Raw genomic sequence first — 22,913 nt, 5'->3', positions numbered from 1 at the left:
TTAGACATCGAGAAAGACCACAGTAAAGCGTGGTACCTGTGTTCCTGCAGCTGCTGCTCCAGACTGCGAGGGGTTTCTTTGCAGAACATCTGGCAACTGCTGGGGCTGTTGGCCATTAGTGTGGCTTTCTGTACAGAGATACACAACATCAAGATAAAATACAGTGCTCTAGCATTCTGTCTTGAGAAATACTGCAATGAACTTTTATCACTTATTGATAGAAATGGCCAAAAGGGGGCAGGAAATGGAAAACAGAGAGAATATGGATTAGATTAACTGCTTGGCTTCAACAGCAGAGAAGAATTCAATAATACATTTTAACATCTTTGCATTTACTAACTACAAAACTCACTGACCAAAGGTATTGTGTGTGGCTGCTAGTAAGTTTCTATGTGGTTGAAAGCATGTTAGAATGTATTTGCAATGGTGTTCTGGATGGTTGCTTGCATCTTGCTATGTTTTTCATCCAGGTAAGATTGTCTGAGCAGTAGTAATAGTTATGCTTGTCTTAAAGGGTTAGTTCACCCAAAAATGAATTACTTATCCTAATCGTTTGACATCCCTAAGACTTATTTTCATCTTTGGAACACAAATTAAGATATTTTTTTGGTTGAAATCCGATGGCTCAAAAAAAAAAAAAAAAAAAAACTTTCATTGACACCCATGTCATTTCCTCTTCCAAGACCCATAAAAGGCACTAAAGACGTTGTTAAAAGTCCATCTCACTACAGTGGCTCTACAATCATTTTATGAAGCGACGAGAATAGTTTTTGTAGGCAAAAAACGATTTATATAGTAATGGGCCGATATCAAAACAAAAATTTGAACGGTTATGAATCGAATCGAGTCAGGATTCGGATCGCCAATGTCACGTGATTTCAGCAGTTTGGCGGTTTGACACGCGATCCGAATCATGAATCAATACGCTGATTCGAAACTTTGTTTTGAAATCGGCCCATTACTATAAGTTGTTATTTAGTTTTTTTGCGCACAAAAACTATTCTCATCGTTTCATTAAATTATCGTAGAACCACTGTAGTGAGATGGGCTTTGTAACAACGTCTTCAGTGCCTTTAATGGGTCTTGAGAGAGGAAATGACATTGGTGTCAATGAAGTCCTGTCTGAGACATCGGATTTCAACAAAAATATCTTAATTTGTGTTCTGTAGATGTGTTCCAAAGATGTCTTATGGGTGTCGAACGACATGAGGGTAAGTAATTAATGACAGAATTTTCATTTTTGGGTGAACTAACCCTTTAAACTATCATTACTAAGCAACTATTATAGATCACAAAGCCTCAGAAATGTGCTTTTGAAAGAGTACACACATCTCAGAGGAGCTAAAATGAGCATTAGCTGGATGACGTTGGCAGAATAAAAAGTGCGTCACCTGTATTCTGTGAGAGAGGTACTGCGGCTCCAGACTCTGTCTCCTTGACAACAGTGCGGGGTGTGTTCCACCTGAACACAGAGTCATGTCGTGCTGGTGACTTCTTTCCTCCTGCACAAACCATACATGCACACAGAAAACATGTCAGCGCCTCACTAGGTGGCCACATCGGCGGCTGTGCACTCGAATGCATGAATTCATTACTTGGTTATGAAAAGGCTGAATAGCTGTCCGCTGACCCAGAGGGATTCTGGGAAAAACATGTCAGTCTGCTCCAGTAGCTGATCGTCCTCACAATGCCACATGCCTCTAATGGAGTCATTTTTACTGCTTTTTTCTACTATATTATCCCAGTAAAACGAACGATTTAGTGCAGTTTGTTTTCCCTTTTGTGACTTCATCTAGACTCCGGCGCCCTGAGCCGTATTCATATGAGTTATTCCCATAAGTATTTATTCATTGATTTATACTAAATCTCTGTCTTTGGTGAGCTTGCATGGAGAAATGGGCACCAGTCACCAGCCAGTTACTCAACAATGGTCGCATTCAGGGGCTTACCGGATGGACAGTAAACAACTGACAATTGGCTGCTTCTTCTCCAGTCATTACATAAGCGGGGTGTCTGTGTGTCAGTAGGGAGGTTAGAAGGGTAGAAGAGTTCAAGTAAGGGCATTCTGGCACTTTTCAACCAAAGTAACTCTCAGTGCTTCTTGAAGTAATACATTTCACAAGAATGTCTTATAACCCTGGTTAAACTAAGGAATGCTGCAACCATTGCATCAGCATCCCAGCATTAGGGCCCTCTCCCATGACTCTACATGTCAACGTTCACAAATTCTACAGAGCAAATCATCAAGCTACAGTATTGTGGATAGGTCAAACATTTGACGCAACACCTGTAATCAATGTTCATTTACGCTCACATCTGTCAGTTGATAGTTCTGCCTTCTTAAAGACACACTTTGCTAAAGACGGCAAGCGATAATTGGTCGGGAAATGTGCAATAATTTAGGAGTAAAAAATTGCATGATCTGAGATAAAAATATCATGTAGTCTGAAGTGAACTCGGAACTCAGCATTAGAGATACTACAAAAATGTTCAAGTTAGCTCAAATCTGTGCTTTCTGGTAGCTCCCCTGGTGCACTGACCTGTAGTGCAGGGTCCAAAAAGTCATGTGGATGTGCCTGAGGGCTCAACAGCCCCAGGGAAGGGGTTTCTCCAGAGCCCATCTGCTCATACACCTTATTTAGCTCCAGGATACCTTTGGTCCGTGCCAGATTCTGTAGGTGCTGTCTAAAGGCCACCAAGCCTACATGGAGAGAGGAGTAAGATTATGAATAATATCACTGTTATTTCCAAATGATTTACAGATCATCAGATGATGTCCCACCCTGTCATCATGAATTCTCACATGGGAGTGTCAAAACAGAGGAAGTAACACTCATTCCCTTAAGCCCACGGCACCTCTGACTGCTGTTCTACCACGTGACCTTTCTTAACGTTGCTAATTAATCTATTCCAGGAGAAGATATGTCCAGGCAGAGCTGCAAATGCTTTATTCATTGCTCAAATGCACGCTTGCTCAAATGCATAAAATGCCTCCTCTTGACTCCTCTGCTGCTAAATGGAAGAGGGTAGATGTGTTGAAAAAAAGGATTCTCAGGTTATTTCAGGGCTTCAAGTGATTAAGGGTAATTATTCAGGCCACAGGATGAGAGAACTCAATAGGACCGAGTTGGCCTAATCTTCAAAGCGTTCTCTGATTCACTCAATGAATCATCTGACGGGGGGTGGTGCATTTAGAGGAGGAAAACAAGAGAGAAACAGGGAGAGTGTGTGTGAAAAGAACAATAAGTATGAGAGGAAGATTGGAGAAATATTTTAAATCTAATGCTACATGCATTAGATTTAAAATATTTCTCCAATCTTCCTCGTAGTGGGGTCCAGATATCTGAGACCACTATTAACATGCAAACTTTTTCACTTTTCAAAACTATTTTATATTTTTAGTAATTTTTTTTAATTATTTTATTTAATAGAAATTATATCATCAGTATAACAAATTTGAATGTTACGTAATCCCTCATAAATCATTCTAATATACTGATTTGATGCCCCAAAAACATGTCTTATTATTATCAATGTTGAGAACAGTTCATTTTTGTGGATACCATGATATATATTTTTTCAGGATTCTTTAATGAATAGAAAGAAGATTTTCTGTTAAAACAATCTGTTTGAAATAGAATTTTTGTGTAACAATATGAACGTCTTTAAAGTCTTTTCTGATCAATAATGGCAGTGAGTTGTTGCTCTGTTTTTGAAATATATCCATCATATAACTGCTCCACACAGCTCCGGAGGGTTATTAAAGGCCTTCTGAAGCTTAGAATAATAACCATATTTAAATTTTTACAAAAGTAAAATATTAAGCTTACACCAGATCGGAAAAAAAACTTAACTGGTGTGCAATGTCAGATGTTAGACGTAGCATAAGCATTTTGAAATGTGAGAGGCAAAACCATTTTTCCATAAGTTGAATACAGAAGGCGATCTTGTTGGAAGCTAGATAATTTACTTAATAAAGTTTTAAATATGGATAATTTTCTTATATCCATATTCTTATATCTATATTTCTTATATACATATTTTTCTTATATCCATTTTTCTTATCCACAAACGGATTTAATGGACTTAAAAAAAGCTTGGCAATACCAGGACATTTTCTGATTGTATTCTTCTGAAAAATAATGTCATATACACCTAGGATGACTTGAGGGTGAATAAATCACAGGCTATTTAAAATTTTAAGTTAACTAACCCTTTAATGATTTTGTTGAATAAATATATGTGGCCCGTGCTGGTAAAATGAGTCACAATGAGTTATTATTTTCGCATCCAACATTTAAAAAAAATCTAAATGATGTATGATTTGTTGGAATTTGTTTGACTGAGATACACTTATTGGAGTCAGTTTTCTGAAGGTTCCAAAACAAAATCACCTAGAAACCGTACCTTAAAATCCCTGGTAAACACCAAATTTGGCACACAGAAAGTCAAAACCCATATCTATAGGAAAAATATATATCCATCTTTTGTTTCCATGATACCGCAATTGTTTGATTAACACTGTTTGAAAAAGACAGCCTATATATTAGGACCTACTGTAATGGACGGATCTAATATGTTACACATCAGATGTTTTTGTTTTTTCCAAGCAGAGAAAAAAGAAAAAAAGAAAAGAAAATCATGGATTATTTAAAAAAAAGAAGAACAGATTTAGTACACCTCTCAATTAAAGATAATTTTAGAAGTTTAATTACTATTTGGAGCATTGGGATCGCTAAAGGGCTCAATTAACTTTTGGGAAAACCTCAAATTCGACCAAAATTTCACTTGTTTTCCCTGTAGCTCGTAATTAGCCTGTGCGCATTCTGACTCATTTTGCAAGCATGGGTCACATGTTAATCTCATAAAAAACATTTCTTATTGTCCCTTAAACTTTAGAACAGGAGTGTATTTATTAGCTTATTTATTCAGATGTCACAGGATGCTGCTCACCTTGTGTGAGTGAGGTGTCTGACGCCCTGCGGCCCTCGCGGAAGCTGATGGGAGAGCGGTTGTGTGTCTCTCTCCTCTGAGTGCTCAGCGCCTGCATGGCGGGATTAGCGGGCCGAGCGCTGATGAAGGGCGGAGTCATCCGGGTAACAGGTGTGTTAGCCAGGACCACCTCATTAAGAGAGGGCGCATCCTCCAGCAGACTGAGGTCACTGTGCACAGAGCCCATGTCATACTCTGAGTCCACGCTACCCAGAGAGGGGTTGTGACCCATGCTGAAAAGTTTACCTGGGTAGAGAAAATGAGATGACACTCATTTATAATCTTATCATTTGTTAAAATAGTAGATTGTCTTTTCATTGTAAATTTGATCTAATGCAGGGACAGTGGGGTTTGAACCTTAAACCACACTCACCTCCACTGGTCATGATTCCTGGCTGGTTGGTGACCTCAGACAGTGTGTGTCTGCGCTGACCAAAGCGGGCTGTCTGATAGGCGTTGAAGACATGGGTATGATCATCCTCAGTGTCCAGCTCCTCAGTCTCGATGCCCTCATCTATAGACATCTCCATCATGTTGCTGGGGGACGAGGCGCTGGATTTGCGAACGGCCAGGGGGGGCAAGGGGTCCAGCATGCAGCCGTTGACCTGGTAAACAATGTAAAGATATCTAAATAAAATATTTCTTTGTGGCAAACAGTATTTGAATGATGCTACTGTGCTTGAGGAAATTCCTACTGCAATGTTCTAACATCTAATGCCTGGTACATTTTTCAATTTTGGGCTATCCCAGAAGAAAGGCTTATAAACAGTGGTCCTATATCGTACAGTGGGAGAGGTTCAAAGATGGCAATTTTCTGACAGTGTCAGAAATTCAGCATGATCATGTCACAGTGTGTTTGCTGCTACGACCTACGTCGACTGACTAACCAATACAAATGCAACACGAAATGGCGTATTAATCAATGCATTATGGCGCTAAAACTTAAAACTTTATACCACAAGCTCTATTTGATAAAATTGGCATGCCAATTGGCCTCTTTTCGCTTCCCTAGCCATGACCCGTGTCTATATGCTCTTCTTTCGGTTCCTCCTCTTTAGGAGGTGCAATTCATCTTGCTCTATTGTTTACCCGGCAGTGGGCGGCAGTGGCTCAGTGGGTCATGTAGATTGTCTACAAACCCGGTTCCACCTGACCAAGTGTTGAGGTGTCCTTGAGCAAGACACTTAACCCCAGCTGTTCCCGACGAGCTGGATGGTGTCTTACATGGCTGACATCGCCGTCGGTGTATGAATGGGTGAATGCAAAAATGTAAAGCGCTTTGGATGGCCATAGGGTCTGTTAAAAAGCGCTATATAAATGCAGTCCATTTACCATTTACCCTAGTGCATGTCATCATTGTACAGTCTACACGTTGTACCCAAGTTTATTAGATCTATATCTTACAGTGTGATTTTTAAAGGTCGTATAGGATTGCTGAAATTGCACATTCTGAAGCAGGCATTGTGGAAGGCCTTCCATGAATATTTTAAATTGAGATGTGTGTTTTATTTTTTATGAAAAACCCATATTGTGAGACAAAATTTCTTTATTACTCTGAAGTGTAGTATATTCAACACTAAACTGACTTAATAATATACTATTACACTATATATATATATATATATACACACACACACATACACATACACATACACATACACATACACATACACATACATATACACACACTATATATAGCTAAATAATGACACTTATCTTGCTGGTATACAGCAGACTTTGAAATCTAATTTATGAAGTTTGCATAATTAATAAACTGTGAAGCTGCTTTGAAACCATTTGTATTGTATAAAGCGCTATAAAAATGGTGACTTGACTAGTTTATATGGGAGATGACAACTTTTCAGGATGTTTTTTTTACTTTGCATGAACTCTCACTTACAGTGGTGTTGTAGATAAGACATTTCACCCACATGGCTCTTAGCACTGTATTTCCACTGTATTTCCTAAGAACAAGCTCTAATCTCCCATCAGCCCTAACAAGTCGCCCAGAGTCCTGAGGCACATTTCCACTCAGTCAGCACCATAGACATACGTGCTATACAATGACAGGCAGAACTTAATGAACTTCAGGAACACAACCCCTAATGATTGGAGACTGAGTGAGAGTAAACAAAAGCTCTGCAGTCTCTCCCTTTTTTGCCTCTTTTTATTGCGCCCTCTCTTTCTCTCCTGCATTTCGTTCAAACGAATGAGTGAGCTGAAGAGGAGGGGGTGGAAGTCTGGAATGCAGGGACAGGAAGTGTGTTTTGGCTGAGAGGGCCGTCAGAGCCTCATGCAGACAAAGTACACTAAGAGAGACATGCCATCAAACACACACATACACACACACACACACACACACACACACAAAATGGATCATCTGGATGAGTTGCGTTTCCTGCAGCATGCTGAGCCAGGAATGCCGTTATCCCAACACGCGGTTAAAGAACAGCCACAGATCCTCACTTTATTCTTTTTTTTTTTTGGCATTTCAGCCCATCTTTGTGTCCGACCCCTCTGTTGTTCACACACAAACAGTGTGATCATACGGACTCTGAACAAATTATGTAATCCCAGCCATCCCCTCCCCACCAGTGGTTGTGTTGTACGAGATCAAGCTTCAGATTTGATGAGCTCGTACTGGAAAGAGTGTCAAAATCCCCCCTCTGATCTTAAAGGGGACGTGTCATTTTTTCAGTGCTAAAATATTGGATTCTATTTCATTTTAATATGCAGACAACTATAAATAAACCACTTGTAGATGGGGAACCATCGCTGTTTGACCATCTCAACTAGTCTGACAACAGCAACACCAATGACGCAAGTTTTGCCGGGGTCTATTTGTTTGTTCAGCCAATGGCACACAGAAACATTTTTAAGGAATCCTGTGTGGAAACAGAAATTATTTTGGCAATATTTTGATGTAATCTTTCAACAAAATGCTGAAACGACTTCTGTTTTTTGCTGATGTCACAAAATTCTCGTTTCCACCCTCCAATCTTACGGAGTCATATAGATTTTTTTTTTTTACAACCTGCACAATTCATGATGAAAAAAAAGTATGACCGGGTTATGATCATTAATTAGAACTAAAACCATAAAAAACTTTTTTGTTACTTGAAACAAAAAGATTACCTGCAATTAAATAAAATATAAACAACTAATACTTCCAAGCTAAAAATGTTCATAGTTTAACTTGAAGTAATAAAATAACTTAATAAAAACTAAATAAACTAAACTAATAAATAAAAACTTTCAAATTAAAGTTAAAATTAAATGCCATCTAAACTTCCCACTGAGTTGAACTATGTATTCAAGAAACAATGTAAAAAAATTCCTCTTACTAAATACAAAAATAAGACACTTGTACAAAAATGTGTACAATAAAAGGACTTGTGTACATAGTTCAAACACAATGCTCAAAAGAGGAATTAGCTGATGCAAAGCTCAGTATGAAAGCCATGAACCCTCAATAGCTCCACATTTCCGAAGATGGTAAAATACCAGAGCACACAAATCCAGATAGTCTGTTGTGTGCAAGTGTATGAGAGTGAAAGAGAGAGAGAAGAAAGAGTGGAACGTCTAAGCCGGAGCGAATGGACAGCTGTCACGTCCAATGTGTGTCACTGCCAGAGACGTCTACAGTCTGACCCGCTTATGTAAGCCAAACAGCTGTCAACGGCCTCAAGGGGAAACGCTCATAGTGTGTCTCACCTCACCATCAGGGATACATTAACGCAAAAATGACTAAGGCTACTAAAAACCATCAAAGTAAGCAACTTCTCCTTCATAAACACAAAAGGCAAGTGAAAGAAGAGTCTTTGAGAGAGCAGATTACTCTTCCTCAAAGAGACAGGAAAGAGACAGACAGATAAAAATGAAGACAGCTTAACTAGGACTCTAGTGAGTGAAGTAGATAGAGTGGCAGAGCTGGCCGGCTCCTGTGCTGTTATTCCTGTTCTGTATGCCAAGCTGGCAGCCGATCTGGCCGTCTGTCAGGATGGTTCTGAACAAAAGGCTCCTCGGGGAGCGGGCGTGATGAGAAGGCCTGAGCAAACAGCCAGGCCCACTGCCTGACCTTGGAAGGACTAACGCTGCTTAACAGCAATGTAGGGAAGGAGTGTAAGAGTGCTCAGCGTGGCGCGGTCAGATTCAACTCTGTTACAACAGTTGTGTTTATCAGCGTCTCAACAACCCTGCATGTCGTCAATGTAGAAAGAACATCTGGAGATTTCTTAAAATGCCGATAGTAGACGATCTTAGACATTTGCTACACTTCAGTGAAAACTCTCATAAAAAATAAATGCCTAAATAAGCTACAGAGAGAAACACAAGCTTCCTTTCCCTGTAATTGAACATCAAATCCACTTCTTACTCACTTTGGGAGTCCCAACCTCCTCCTCCATGAGGCTGTGCTCAGTAGCACAGGTGGACTGTGGGAATGTGAAGGAGTCCGCAGAGGCTTGAGGCATAGCTGGGGATCGCAGGAGACGCATGTTCTGAGGCAGGAGGCTCACCTGAGGAGAAGCGCCGCTTGCCTGCAGTGCAGAGAAAAAGATCCGAAACAGTCAACAGCTTGGCCAGCATCATACATACATTCAGGCCTTGACATTAACACCCACCAACTCGCCAAATGCAGGTAGATTTCAGTAGTGGTGTGTAACGCAGTCACTCCTACTAGCCACTTTGGCGGATTGAATTTTATATGTAATATATACATTTTCAATTGTAGTCTTTTAAAAAGGCATCTGAAATAATAAACTAAGTGCGATGTAGCATCAAAAATATTGATTTTATATCAATACTGAAATATCTCCAATACCAATTTTCCGCAGAATAGATAGATCTTTTGACACGCAAACTCGCTTCCCCTCACTCACTCGTTTCATTTGCTCTAGCTGAATATTGTTGGTGTTACAGGGCTTGAATTTCAGCATGGGTTTACATGTATTGCACATATAGTTTTACTCATTCATGCAGATTTTGGGCTCACATCCAAAGTGTGCGCATAAAGCTACCTCTCAGTACTAAATAGAGGGTTTTTTTCACTGCTTATTGTGCTTAAACAGCCAAATAAACAAAATAACATCAAAATGCTGGTCTTAGTGTGTATTCAAGTAAACACAGTCAGTTATGCTTTAAGTAAACACACAGTTGATAAAGAGAACTCATGTCTAACAGTGTGCGTCAGGTATTAAAGTGACAGCAGCCTAATATATCAGCTGCCAAATTATGAGACAATATAAAAAATATCTATATGACAGTTTTTTTTACCATGGTACCAGTGAAAATGTTGAGTGGCTAGTAACTTTGGAAAACCACTGCGACAGAGACTAGAGAGCAAAAGAGTTAATATCGAGCCCTGCTTACACTACTGTTAACATTTTACATTTTCAGAGGCAATTTGAAGAGTTTTACCTTTACAACGGTCTGCTCTGCAATCGTACTGGGACGTCTCTGGCGGGCGTCGAGTCGGGGCTCAACTGGGAAACTGCAGCGGTGGGCCTTAAGCCTCTCAACCAGCAAGTAGTAGATAGCAGCAAAATGATTGTAACTCTTATTCTGAAGAGACTGCAAAACATATGAAGAAATTATTAAAAAAAAGGGGCCATTAGTCAAGCTTGTATGCACATTAAGGCAATTTAATTTCTTAAAATTAGCGTAATTTCTTACCTCTACAGTCTTGTGCTGGTCGATGCCCAGGCTATGCATCAACCTGAGCACCTGTTCACTGTATTCTCCCACACCAGCCTCACCCTCTGCAGTCTGTTGGTATAACATCGGCCGCTGCACAGGCACCTCCATCACCATCCACTTGTGCTCTTTTATTTGTCCTATAGACAGACGCTTAGAGGGGTCTAATACCAGCATCCGCCTGATCAGATGCTCACAGTCTAAACATAAGAAAGGAAAAAAAGAAAAAGACAAACATGTCATTTTTATTGAAACATAAACCAGTTTGGGGTCAGTAAGATTTAAAAAAAAAATACATTAATACTATATTAGGGAAGAATACATTTGAATGATCAAAAGTGACATTAAAGACATGATGGTGTTACAAAAGATTACTATATCAAATTGATGATGTTATTTTGAACATTCTTTCATCAAGGAATCCTGAAACATATGGTTTCAAAAATTTATATAAATATGATTTTTTTTTCTTGAGCAACAAATCAGCATAGAATGATTTCTAAAGGATGGAGATGAAGACTGGAGTAATGGTTGCTGTACTTAAGCTTAACAAAATCACATGAATAAATTACATTTAAATTAGAAAGTTCATTTTAAATAAAATACTTTTTATTTATTTATTTAAAAATGTAATAATATTCTCAGTATATTATTAAAAATAAGAGACTTCTTTCAAATTCATTAACAAAAATCTTATTGAAGAGTGGTGTATTTTGGAGGAGGAAAAATTAGAGTCTTAGTGGAAGAACTGTTTATTCTGAGTAAATTATTATTTTTATTGGTCAAGTATTATCATAATTGTGGGAGCAGAAAGAAAGTTCTGTGCTTGTCTCAGCAGTGAGAACAGCAGCTCTGTACAATTTCAACCTGAAAAGGTCACAGTGTGTTTGCTTTTACCGTAAACACTACTGCATCTGAGACATACATCCAGAAATGGTGACAGCCTGTACCGTTCACTACTTAGGACAAGATTTGCGGAACGGCCTATCTACAATCCCAGTCGAAAACTGCCTAACAAATGCTGCACTGTCAGAGCGACACAAACCTTAATCACATTATTTATATCTGAGAATGCACAAGGTCTATTGTCTGTTCCTGTGCCCTTGACTATTGACCATGTCTGACTCATCTGTGCTGAATGAAACTGACGTCACAGGGCTGGAGGTGATGTGGGTGTGCTCAATGCTCCTGCTGCTCAACACAGACCATTTTTTTCATCCTGTTAATCTGTCGCATTTATGGTCAATGAGACACTAGAGCAAACAGGATAAGTCGGTCACAGTAACACTTCTTGTGCAAGAACACAGTGAGATGTCCTCTTGCTGAAAACATCCTCCTCCTGACGGCTCCCTCACTTTTTTTATTACCATATTCGTGTAGAAATCATATGCATAAACACAACTGTGAAGAAGAGTTTGCAACCATCTGGAAATACTTTGAGTTTAGGCTGTATGGTTCTTCAAAAGCAAAATGATCTGAAATTTGACAGCATCTACTAACCATATCATTTAAGCTAGATTTTTATACTGATATTAATAGGTTTTAGTCATTGCTTGCTTAAAGAAAAAGCTAAAGAAAAATAAATAATAATTTAAAAAACTAAACTAAAGACTACACAGCAAGTTTTCAGAAACCAAACAACAGCTTTGGAAAAGAAAACAGATTATTGTGACAAAAGGATAGTCATGAAAAGTATGAATGTAGGTAACCAAACCTTTGTCTCATCCGTTGTATGAATAAGAATACAATGGAAGTCAATGGGACCTAAAACTATTTGGTTACCTACATTCTTCAAAATATCCTCTTCTGTGTTCTGCAGAAAAAAAAGAAATGCATACAGGTTTGGAATCATATTTGGGTGAATTAAAACCTAAGCTGCATTTGGACGGTAATTGTTTTTCCTGGTGATGTCTGTTAAAATAAGAGTACGTTTACATGACAACGGTGTAAAAAATGGAAAAGTTTTTCTTCTGTGTTTTTTATTGCATACAGATGACAACATGGTCAAAAATATTATGTATTATGCATGCCAGGGCAGTAGTTGGCGAAGTTACTTTTTTTGGCATTTCAGCCAAAAAAGAGGCGAAGAGACTGAACACATAATACGCATGAACATGACGTCACCATTTTCACAAATGTCCTGCTTTTGTAGTTTACATAGAGACAATAACAGTATCATTTTCAAAAACGTGCACATTGTATTTTTAAAGGTTTGCGCTTTCCGGCCCCCAAAAACGTTGTTGTTGTTGACGCACAGAGGAATAGAAATACTTATGTTGACAGGCAGAACTGAATGCAAAGTTTGGACGAAAAGTTGTCCACAGAAAATATGTCAATTTTTTTTTAAATTTTGTCCAATTCTATTATTGATTGCTATCAGGATGTAAAGAGACTTTCATCCAGTATGACAAAAAGTGTTTCTGTAAAACATTGCCTACCCTAACTTTAACGGCTGACACTTGCCAATACCAGATGCAAGCGTTGCATCAAAAACAAATAGAACCCATTATAATCACTGACAATGAGACAAATTAAAGAGTAAATAGAAGTATAGAAGCATGACGGTTTTATGTGGATAATGTTTTCAAAACCCTTACTCAGGTGCAATAGCGCATGGGTGTTGTTAGTGTTTCCTATGCAATAATTTAGTTTTTTCATTAATTTTCATTTAGTTTTTGTTATTTTAGCAAATCAAGTTAAACAAAATGAAAATGAAAAATGTTGCTGAAATAAGTTTGTTTTTTATATTTTATTTAAATTATCCACTTTTTTATGGTTCTAATTTCTATTTACCTGGAGTAAATTCAAAAGATCTATCAAAATTAAGTCTAGATCAAATATATTAATGTAAACATATTTTATTCTATATTTAAAGAATAAAATACATAATAATGATAATAATAATCTCCTTACAAAAAACAAACAAACATTTTAAAGACTTTTTCAAATGTACTTGTAATAGAAATTCAAAAATTATTTCTGGTGACACCTCACTAAACAAATTCTCCTAATTTATAGTAAAGTATCTTCCTCATTCATAATTTTATTTCACCTCATAGTATTAAAGGACAGAAAACTTGTCCTACATGTTCTATAAGATAATGCCATTATTGTGCAAGTTCCTGAAAGATCCATCTCGACTTGAGCCCTTATTAAAGCTACCAGGATAATTCTGGGAAAGTACTTTTCCTTCACTGAGAAATAAGCCAAATTTCCCTGTAAAATACACCAGGCTCTCATAATCTTTCCCAATGGTGCGTGTGCTGTATTCACTGTTTAGCTTAGTGTGTAGCATGTAGTGTGTGGTGTGAGCAAGCACTCTTGGCTGAGAGCAATCTGAGGTGGGGTGAATACTCCATAGGGGTGAAATCCTGTGTGATGAGAACATTTGAAAAGGAAATGTAAAGGAAAAGCACAAACTGTTCTTCTCATTTGGGGAGTAACACACAGTTTCACTTGGGGACCAGCAAGGACATGAGTTTTGCGCTACCATTCTTAACGTTGCTTCACTTTTTAAATGTCTAGAACAAAAGTCAACTGACCTCTACTACTGGCCCCCTCCACCCAAACCAGGGGCAATCCTGGCTGGACCGGTAGGTTAACGTGTTCACTCTTCCTCGGGTTACTTGATCCGTGTTTAATCACAGTGAGCAAATCTTGTGTAAAATGAACAAATGTGACATTCTGACTCTTACGTCAAGAGCAGACCACAGCCCTCCCTCTTTCAGAGTCTGGCATGAACTGGCTAACTGCCATCAGGATAATCTGAACTGTCTTGCTTCTCACCCTTTGCCCTCTCACTTTATTTCTCTCTTGCCCTTCTCTCTCTCTCTCTCTCTCTCTCTCTCTCTCTCTCTCTCTCTCTCTCTCTCTCTCTCTCTCTCTCTCTCTCTCTCATCACGATCACAAAAAAATTAGTGGAGTAAATATTGAATGCTGTTATTTTACTCTGCATAGGTCACTCACTTTAAAGTGGCTGGGTTAACAACTAGTCAACAAATTGGGTTTAAGGAAGCCCTGTATAATTAGATTTTTGGGTCACCTGACCCTGACTGAATACGTTTCTTTGGGGACCTTTAAAGAAACACGCTGACTATTTGGGACTTTAGCTTATTCACAGTATCTCCCAGAGTTAGGTAAATCCATACATACCATTCTCATTTCCATGTGTGCCATAACTCTGTCTGATGCACCCAAAGTGACCAGTCCTTGTGCTAAGCTGGGCGAGCCTCAGACAGAGTTATGGCACACATGGAGAAAGAAAAATTCCTAAAAAAATGTATCACTGTTTCCACAAAAATATTAAGCAGCACAACCGTTTCCAACATTGATGATAATAATAAGAAATGTTTCTTGAGCAGAAAATCATCATATTAGAATGATTTCTGAAGGATCACCTGACACTGAAGACTAAAAGTACTGATGCTGAAAATTCAGCTTTACCACCAAAGGAATAAATTACATTTTAAAATATATTAAAACATAAAACAATTATTTTTTATTGTAATAATATTTCACAATAACTGCAAATAAATGCAGTCTTGGTGAAATTAAGAGCTATCTTCAATGATCTTGAAAACATGAATAATTCTTGCCTAGTGTAGATTACATTTGGTGTTGTCTAAAGTTCAGTTAAATTTGATATTGATTTTGATATCTTTAAAAATACTACAAATTTAGAAATGTATAAAATCTCACAATAAATACATACACATTATGTTGTGGTGCCTAAATTCAATTGTAGCATTTAAAATGTATTGTATATATTTGTTCAAAAACAGTAATTAAAGGACAACTCTGGTGAATTTTTAAGTTTATCTTGATCGTTATATCTTTGTGAGTACAGTCTATAGAAAAAAAACGAACCGGATTGGTTCTTGCAACACGGAGTTATTACAGTTAATGCCCAGAGCCCCCCCTCACCTAAAACAGCAGCTTTGAGGGCATACACGTAAAGGGTGTCTTTGTGCCTCTTAACAGACACAAAATGCAATTAAAATGTCTGTCCAACATGAACAGGTCCCTTACATGACAACGAGATGCGTTTAGCCACTTAGCCATTGTTCAAATTCACCTGTTTTAGGCGGCTAGCTGTGTCTCGTGCTGAAGTCCTGCAGAAAAACAGTCCAGTGGGGAAGAGCGTCGTGTTTATAGAGGCTCTGCTTATCGGCTCGTCTGTTCTCAGTATTGAACGTGTCCGAGAGAAAAGTTTTTTGATTCTGTCCTGCTCATTCAGTTACTCACACATGCTCAGTATCAGCTGCTTGTGGGTTCATCAGATCTCTCAGCAAAACATGTCTCAGGTCAGTGAACGGTTGGAGTTACAACATATCATTCAAGACATTAGTTTATTTATATTCGGAGGGACTGACACTCATGTCAGAAAGTGAGTAACTAAAGTAACGCGTGCGATCAGCGCTGATTTGAGACTCGAACTGTTTAGACCGATTCAGGCCGATTTGGTGAACTGGTTCGTCCGGTTCACTCAAAAGAACCGGTTAAAAAGAACGATTCGTTTATGACCGGACATCACTCGAGTGATGATCCGATCGGGCTCACGAGTGAAGAAGAAATTGTTCGCATTTGTACCTTTCCGAATTGTATACATTTGCAGCGAACACTTGACTAACTTAAACAGACACAACACAGCCGGGCCGGTTGAAGAAAATCATTAATCAGCTTATTTGTATCGACCAGAATTGTAATATCGGTGCATCCCTACCAGTCAATCTCACTAATAGACTAGTCAGTTACTGGATTAGTCTGCCTAGTTTACTAGAGGACCCTCATGACTCACTTCAAAGGGATATGTTCCACTGCTTAATGTCTCAGGGCAGTTAGAGCCGTTCCACTTTATACAGTCCAGACACACACAAACTGTAGCCAAGCACTTTTGGAATGTTTTAATTGACCAGGCTTGAATTTCATGAAAAAACAATAACTGCCGCCAGAAAACCTCTCCTGGTGGCGGCTTTGTGCACTACGAGAGCGTCTCACCTTCTGTCATGAAGTAAGGGATTCGGAAACGGCCCTCCAGAACCCGCTGCCGCAGGATGGGGAGAGAGGGGCCATCAAAGGGCAGGGCACCACACACCAGCACGTACAGAACCACCCCCATACTCTGCAGGAACACACAACCAGTGTCAGCTCAAAGGTAAAAACAAAACAAAAAATTAAATAAAAATAAAAACATTATACTGTGCAAATGTACAGGTGCAAAAACTTAAAGGGATAGATAATCCTAAAAGATTATTCTGTCATCACTTACTTCCCCTCATGTTGTTCCAAACCTGTATGACTTTCTTGTTTGTGGAACACAAAGTGAGATGTTTAACAGAAATAATATGCTGCTCTTTTCTCATCGTATGTGAAAATCTAGCCTAATAAAAAGTCCTTTGGGTTTGGAAACAACTTGAGGGTGAATAAATGACTTTACATTTTTAATAGCAGTAAAAAGTGAGTGAGAGAGCTTTCACATGATCTGCTCTCTATCTCACATGGACCACAGGGTGTTTGGTTTACTCTTTGACGTCAGTCGAGTTATCAAAGGTTGAATAGGTGCTAACACAAACAACTGTCAGCTGACTCGCTAATCATTTACTGTAAAACACACTGCGATGTCAACCTGGACGGATACACTGGCTAGTCAGATCAGTGCAGAGCGGCATTACCCAGATGTCTAGCTGGGGTCCCTCATACTGCTGTCCCTCAAACACCTCTGGGGCTGCATATGGAGGACTCCCGCACCATGTGGCCAGGGGCTTTCCTGACTGGAAGAAATTTCCAAAGCCAAAATCTGCAAGGGCAAAAAAAAAGAGATAATATGTAAAAAGAATGACATTGACAGGCTTGGCTCAGAGGCATAGATTGCCTTTCAGCTTTAGGGGACAACAAACAAGAAGGTTTCATTACAATATTGATTGTACTATCAAGGCACCCAGACCAAGTGACCGTGAACTTTCCCAGTTAATTGGTGACTGCTGTTTTTAAAACTATTTAATAGAGACTTAACTCACTAAAAAAAAAGATGTTTCTAGCTAGAATATTTAACTTTATTTGTATGTGAAATATTGCAATATCGTTTCCTATTTTAATATATTCTAAAAGTGCACACTATTCCTGTGACTCCATTATTCAGTGTCAAATAAACTGAAAGTTAAAAAACTGCATTTATTTGAAAATTAAACTGTATTATAATAAATATCTTTACTTTTGATCAATTTAATGTAACCTTGCAGAATAAAAGTATATATTTTATTTCAGAAAAAAGTACTGACCCCAAACATTTGAATGGCAGTAAATTACATTTCCATTACTTTTTCAGGCGCTTATATGAATAAAATACATTTATTCATAAAACATATAGTACCTATTAAAGTTTCATGACTGGTATGACATATACTGGCTGTTAAATGTTCTAATTTTTTCCCACCTCTGGCAAATGTGAACTGTGGCAAAAATGAAAAGTGTGTGTGAATTATGTCATCAATTGTCAAGAGTTGAAAAATATAATATATCTTTCCAACTGCATAACTGATTTCACGCAGAAATTACAGTAACTGATGAACCAGAGGTGTAATTGCCTTAAATTACCCATGCCTCAGACAATACAGACATTGCAAAAACATCCTTCTCCAATATCCCTACGCCAAAAAACACATTTCCTACACACATCCTCAAAGCTCACAGAATGATGCTTTTGCAGCCCACTTCTTTCTACTTTGATGACTAATATTAGTGTTGTACTCACTGAGAGGGCATTACAAAAAAAAAAAAACATCTCCACACAAACAAACGTTGCTGTTAGAGTGTACTTTGCCTGCAGCAAAGGTTTTTTTCCCCTTTCAGATCCCATGAATCAAAAATAGAGTTTTGTGACTTAGACTATGCATACTATCTGAGATCATATAGATCTAGAAAATTATATATAAGCATTTAAAATGTTCTGAGAAACAGAGCAAAAATATTGATGACTCAACCAGCACAACAAAGATTTGTCCAATCAAATGCCATCTAGAATGAAAATATCAGTTTCTATAATACCGCCTGCAACCGACTTGAAAATATCAGATCATGTTCATAGCTGTGATGCAAATAATGCCAATTAGTTTATATAAAAGACAAGCCCTTTAAAAAGTGTCATCGGAACTTCCTGTTTCTATAGGAAATACACAACACAGGAAAGAAAACTATTTCATGGGGTCTTGATGAAATGAATAAAAAATTATTCTGTGACTTGATTTATACTATAGCCTAACAAGACATAACATTGTGTGAATGACAGAAAAGATCGGACTACGTTACATAAGGTCACTGGCATTATACCACACTATGTCTACCGGCATATTTGTATAACATGGTATGCTGACAACATTCAATAAAGGAACAGAAGGACGCTAAGCCAACACACAGGCTGAGCAGCCTCTGTAACAGGGCTTAGTGGATCATGCCGTGCAAACCCTGAAGATGGAACCCGTCATCACCACCTCACTCTGGCTTTAATGGGCTGGAAAAGCTTTACAAAGTGCTATGAGATTAGATACAAAGGCCACCACTGCCAGAAATCGAAGACAGTTGTGTGAGATGGCCAAATATGGCTTCAAATATGGCTCTCAGACAAATCTGATACTCTTCGTTTGTATAACGGTCAAACTTCCTTTAAAGCATAGGTCACAAACCTGTATTTGCTCATAACAGTGTGCAAATGAAAAAGCACAAACCTGAGTAAGTTTTAAGATTTAACACAAATGATTCAGACACCAGATATTATTTCTTTACTAGTGGGTGCAGGACAATAGTTCATTTATGCAAGTCAGGATAGCAAAATAAAGTAAACTGTGCAATTAAACTCAAAAATTCATCATACAGTGGACTACCAGTAAAATTGATAAAAATTCGGGACCAAAATTATTCAGACACTTTGACCTGACCAGGTTTTGCTTAAGTGTTTTTTCTTGAATTGCTAATGCGACCTTTTACGCCACAGACCGAACAAAATGAAGCATTGATTGGTAATTGGCTAAACTGGTATTATCTAATTGAGGACTAAAATTACCAGCGGATTGGTTTATTGTAATCCATACCTTTCTATCAGTTATCTGACAAGATTAATTTGTTCTGACATAGTTTAACTCTGAGTTCATGTCATATTTTATTTCCATTTTCTAAACTATAGCGAATAAACTGTGACCGTGCGAGAAAAATGTTGAAGGTGCCTGAATAAGTGTAGGTTTGAGTTTATAACAAATAAACATATAAACAAATATAACTTAAAACAGGAAAATGATTTTAATTCCAGTGAGTATTAAGAGTTTTTCTAGAATCTGAGCTCCAGGGACCTCATAAAATGAAAATGTGAAAAAGCAGCCGTGGTTACATGGCATTGTGACTGTGATGTAAGAAGCCAGTATGATGAGTCCATATCAGTTGAGCTGACCCACTTCATGAGTTGAATGCTGAGCAGGAGGAATTGACGTCAATGCTCTAGGCAGTCCAGCGGCAGACATTGCAGGAGTGAGTCTCAACATTCAATACAGGAATCACTCATCCAATCTCATCCGGCCCCAGCGCTTAACTCCTGCAGCTCGGAAAACAGCAGCTAGTGCCATATTTACAGGCAGGCAGGCAGAGCTGATCTTTTTGTTACTTTAAATAAAAGCTTTTATTGAGGTCAATAGCTCTGACTCTCATAATTTCGTAATGCAGCGAACATGCGTAACACAGTGCATTGGATTTGTGCTGGAGGTTGGTTGTATAAAGATCTCTGGGGATCCTATACTAACCATTTTTTATACGGTTTCCCAATCATTGCCCAACCCCAGGAAGTCTCCCACTCCCACAGGTTCTCATTCAACATGAATTAATGGAAAAACAGATGTAAACTCTTTTCTTGCTTCATGCTTTGACATTTAATCAATTGTCATATAATATCAATTCAAAATCACTGTGAAATGAAATATTGCTCTGTATATCTATATACAATGATAGGGTTTTCCTGTTAATATAGTTTCACAGTGTCATCTGCATCCTCAAAATGTATTTTTTTTCATTCAGACAAAGGCACATAAATGTTTGAAGTGGAACATAAAAGGCTGATGACCTTTCTTTGAGTGACCCAGCTCCAGCCATCTTCTGAGCGACTGACTGTGCATCAGTGTGAGGTCTAAAGGAAAAGGACCTTTAACAAAGCCTTGTGGGACACCCCTCTGTGACTGGCCAATGAATTACTTGCTGTGCAAAACATCACAATCTATCATAATGACAATGGAGTTTGGGCAGAGAGCAGGTTGAAGGGTCAGTGTTGGAATAGGTGTGCACATGTGTGTGGGAATCTCTTCTTTCACTGCGAGCCTTGTATGGCTGCGATACTCAGCACCTGGCTCACTTTATAGCCAGTATCCTCTTGATTACAAAAAATCTAATGAAATAACAAATGAACCTTGGTCTGCATATATGGCTCAACACAGAATACACCTGTATACTCTTGACGTAAGTCATGGCTTTGCCAACTGAGCAGTACCCGAGTCATCATCCCGAGCAGAACAGCTTTGATGATATAAATTGTCCATCACACCCTGTAATTAACCATGATTATTAACTCACAAAAATGTATGTGAAAACTTTTAAGCACCAAAAGTTTTGTGGTGCTACAAACTTGAATACATGTTTTAGAGTTCTCAGTTCAGTTACACACACACAAACACATAACAAAATAATTAGTGCTTTTTATTTGTGCATTTATTATATAATATAAAAAGTATATACTATATAATACAACATAATTCATTATAGACATAAAAAAATTTGATTGGGTAAATATTATATTGTTTTACAGTTAAACCACAAATGATTCAGACACCAGATCATATTTTTTACTAGTGGGTGCAGGACAATATAGTTAATTTATGTAAGTGAGGATAGCAAAATAAAGTAAACTGACATATTAAAACCAAAAATTATTCATACAGTGGACTACCAGTAAAATTATAAAAAATTCAGGACCGAGATTATTCAGACACTTTGACCTGTTGAAGTGTTTTTTTAATTGCTAATGCAATATTTTACACCACAGGCAAAATGAAGTATTGCTTGGTAATTGGCTAAATTTGTTTTATCTAATTGTGTACTAAAATTGAATGGCGGATTGGTTGATTGTAATCCATACCTTTCTATCAAAGTTATCTGACATTTTCAAGATTAATTTGTTCTGAGACAGTTTAAGAGTTCTTGTCATATTTTATTACCATTTTCTGAACTATTGCGAATAAACTGTGACCATGTGACAAAATGTTGAAGGTGTCTGAATAAATGTAGGTTTGACTGTATATTATATTATTATTCATATATTATATACACTAAAATATATAAATAACAATATAAATGTAGATTACAGCAGCTGTTTTTTAGTAATATTTCAAAGCTAAAATTTTGGATAGTGTAACCATGAAGGTCTTTACCAGCAATCTTGATGTTCATGTGTCCGTCTAGCAGCAGGTTCTCCGCCTTCAAGTCCCGGTGAACGATGTTACGATTGTGGCAGTACTCAACAGCAGACAGAATTTGCCAGAACTTGCGTCGTGCCTCTGATTCACTCAGTCGTCCATGCTTGGCTAGGTAGTCTAAATAAAAAGGAAGTGGGGTTAACGAAACATCACAAAACACACAATCAATTAAACATTCTTCATGGGTACTGTAGTGTAATATGGGTCATAATAAAATGTGACTGGGCAAAAAAAAAAAAAGCAATAATTTGAAAACCATGACCACACGTTGTACCAGGAAAGGCTCCGGTGGTGTGGTGTGGCTAGAGGCAGAGATTGATGAGCCACAATAAGGAGGCTCTGTGGTGTGTGAGTAGGGTAAACATCCCCCCGGATGGTGTAATCATGTGGTCACCACACCCTAGAGTGCTGGGTCAGCCCCTGGCTCTCGGCCCGTGGCCAAACCTACAGTCCTCACACATTCCATTCCATACTCGCCCTGGGATTATACCGAGGTGGGTTGGCAGAGCGACTGTGTGTACATGGCAACATGTTTAAGGCGTCATTCTCTGCATAAGTTGTTTTTCTAATAGCAGGAGGGAGAAAAATTATTTTTCAAAAACATTTGTGATTGCAGAATTACCTTGCATTAGCTTAAAGAGCAGAGAAGAAAAACATGGGTTACTAAAAAAAGCCACATTGTGTCCAGTCCACACGTCATTTAAAAAGGTAAAGTCTATTTAGCAT

At 38.2% G+C, this 22,913-nt stretch overlaps 2 protein-coding genes across 2 annotated transcripts in view; one reads left to right on the top strand and one right to left on the bottom strand.

Annotated features, from left to right (window-relative positions):
* The window catches only part of LOC137084556 (zona pellucida-like domain-containing protein 1), a 71,676-nt gene that overhangs the window by 14,457 nt on the left and 34,306 nt on the right, over positions 1-22,913 (top strand). The gene's annotated exons all lie outside the window — the stretch shown is intronic.
* Positions 1-22,913, bottom strand: part of sik2b (salt-inducible kinase 2b) — a 38,795-nt gene that overhangs the window by 2,658 nt on the left and 13,224 nt on the right. Inside the window, exons 4-14 of the mRNA XM_067450843.1 lie at positions 22,143-22,304; positions 17,358-17,482; positions 16,684-16,807; positions 10,666-10,886; positions 10,411-10,563; positions 9,372-9,530; positions 5,366-5,597; positions 4,954-5,238; positions 2,541-2,701; positions 1,392-1,502; positions 37-128 (exon numbers count right to left, since the gene is read on the bottom strand). Coding sequence (XP_067306944.1) covers positions 37-128; positions 1,392-1,502; positions 2,541-2,701; positions 4,954-5,238; positions 5,366-5,597; positions 9,372-9,530; positions 10,411-10,563; positions 10,666-10,886; positions 16,684-16,807; positions 17,358-17,482; positions 22,143-22,304 — 1,825 coding nt within the window. The remainder of the gene's footprint in view (positions 1-36; positions 129-1,391; positions 1,503-2,540; positions 2,702-4,953; positions 5,239-5,365; positions 5,598-9,371; positions 9,531-10,410; positions 10,564-10,665; positions 10,887-16,683; positions 16,808-17,357; positions 17,483-22,142; positions 22,305-22,913) is intronic.

This window comes from Pseudorasbora parva, chromosome 8 (genome assembly GCF_024679245.1).
Source record: "Pseudorasbora parva isolate DD20220531a chromosome 8, ASM2467924v1, whole genome shotgun sequence".
Lineage (NCBI taxonomy): Eukaryota > Metazoa > Chordata > Actinopteri > Cypriniformes > Gobionidae > Pseudorasbora > Pseudorasbora parva.
Note: the sequence above shows the minus strand (reverse complement) of the source record. Positions and strands in the feature narration are given on the sequence as shown.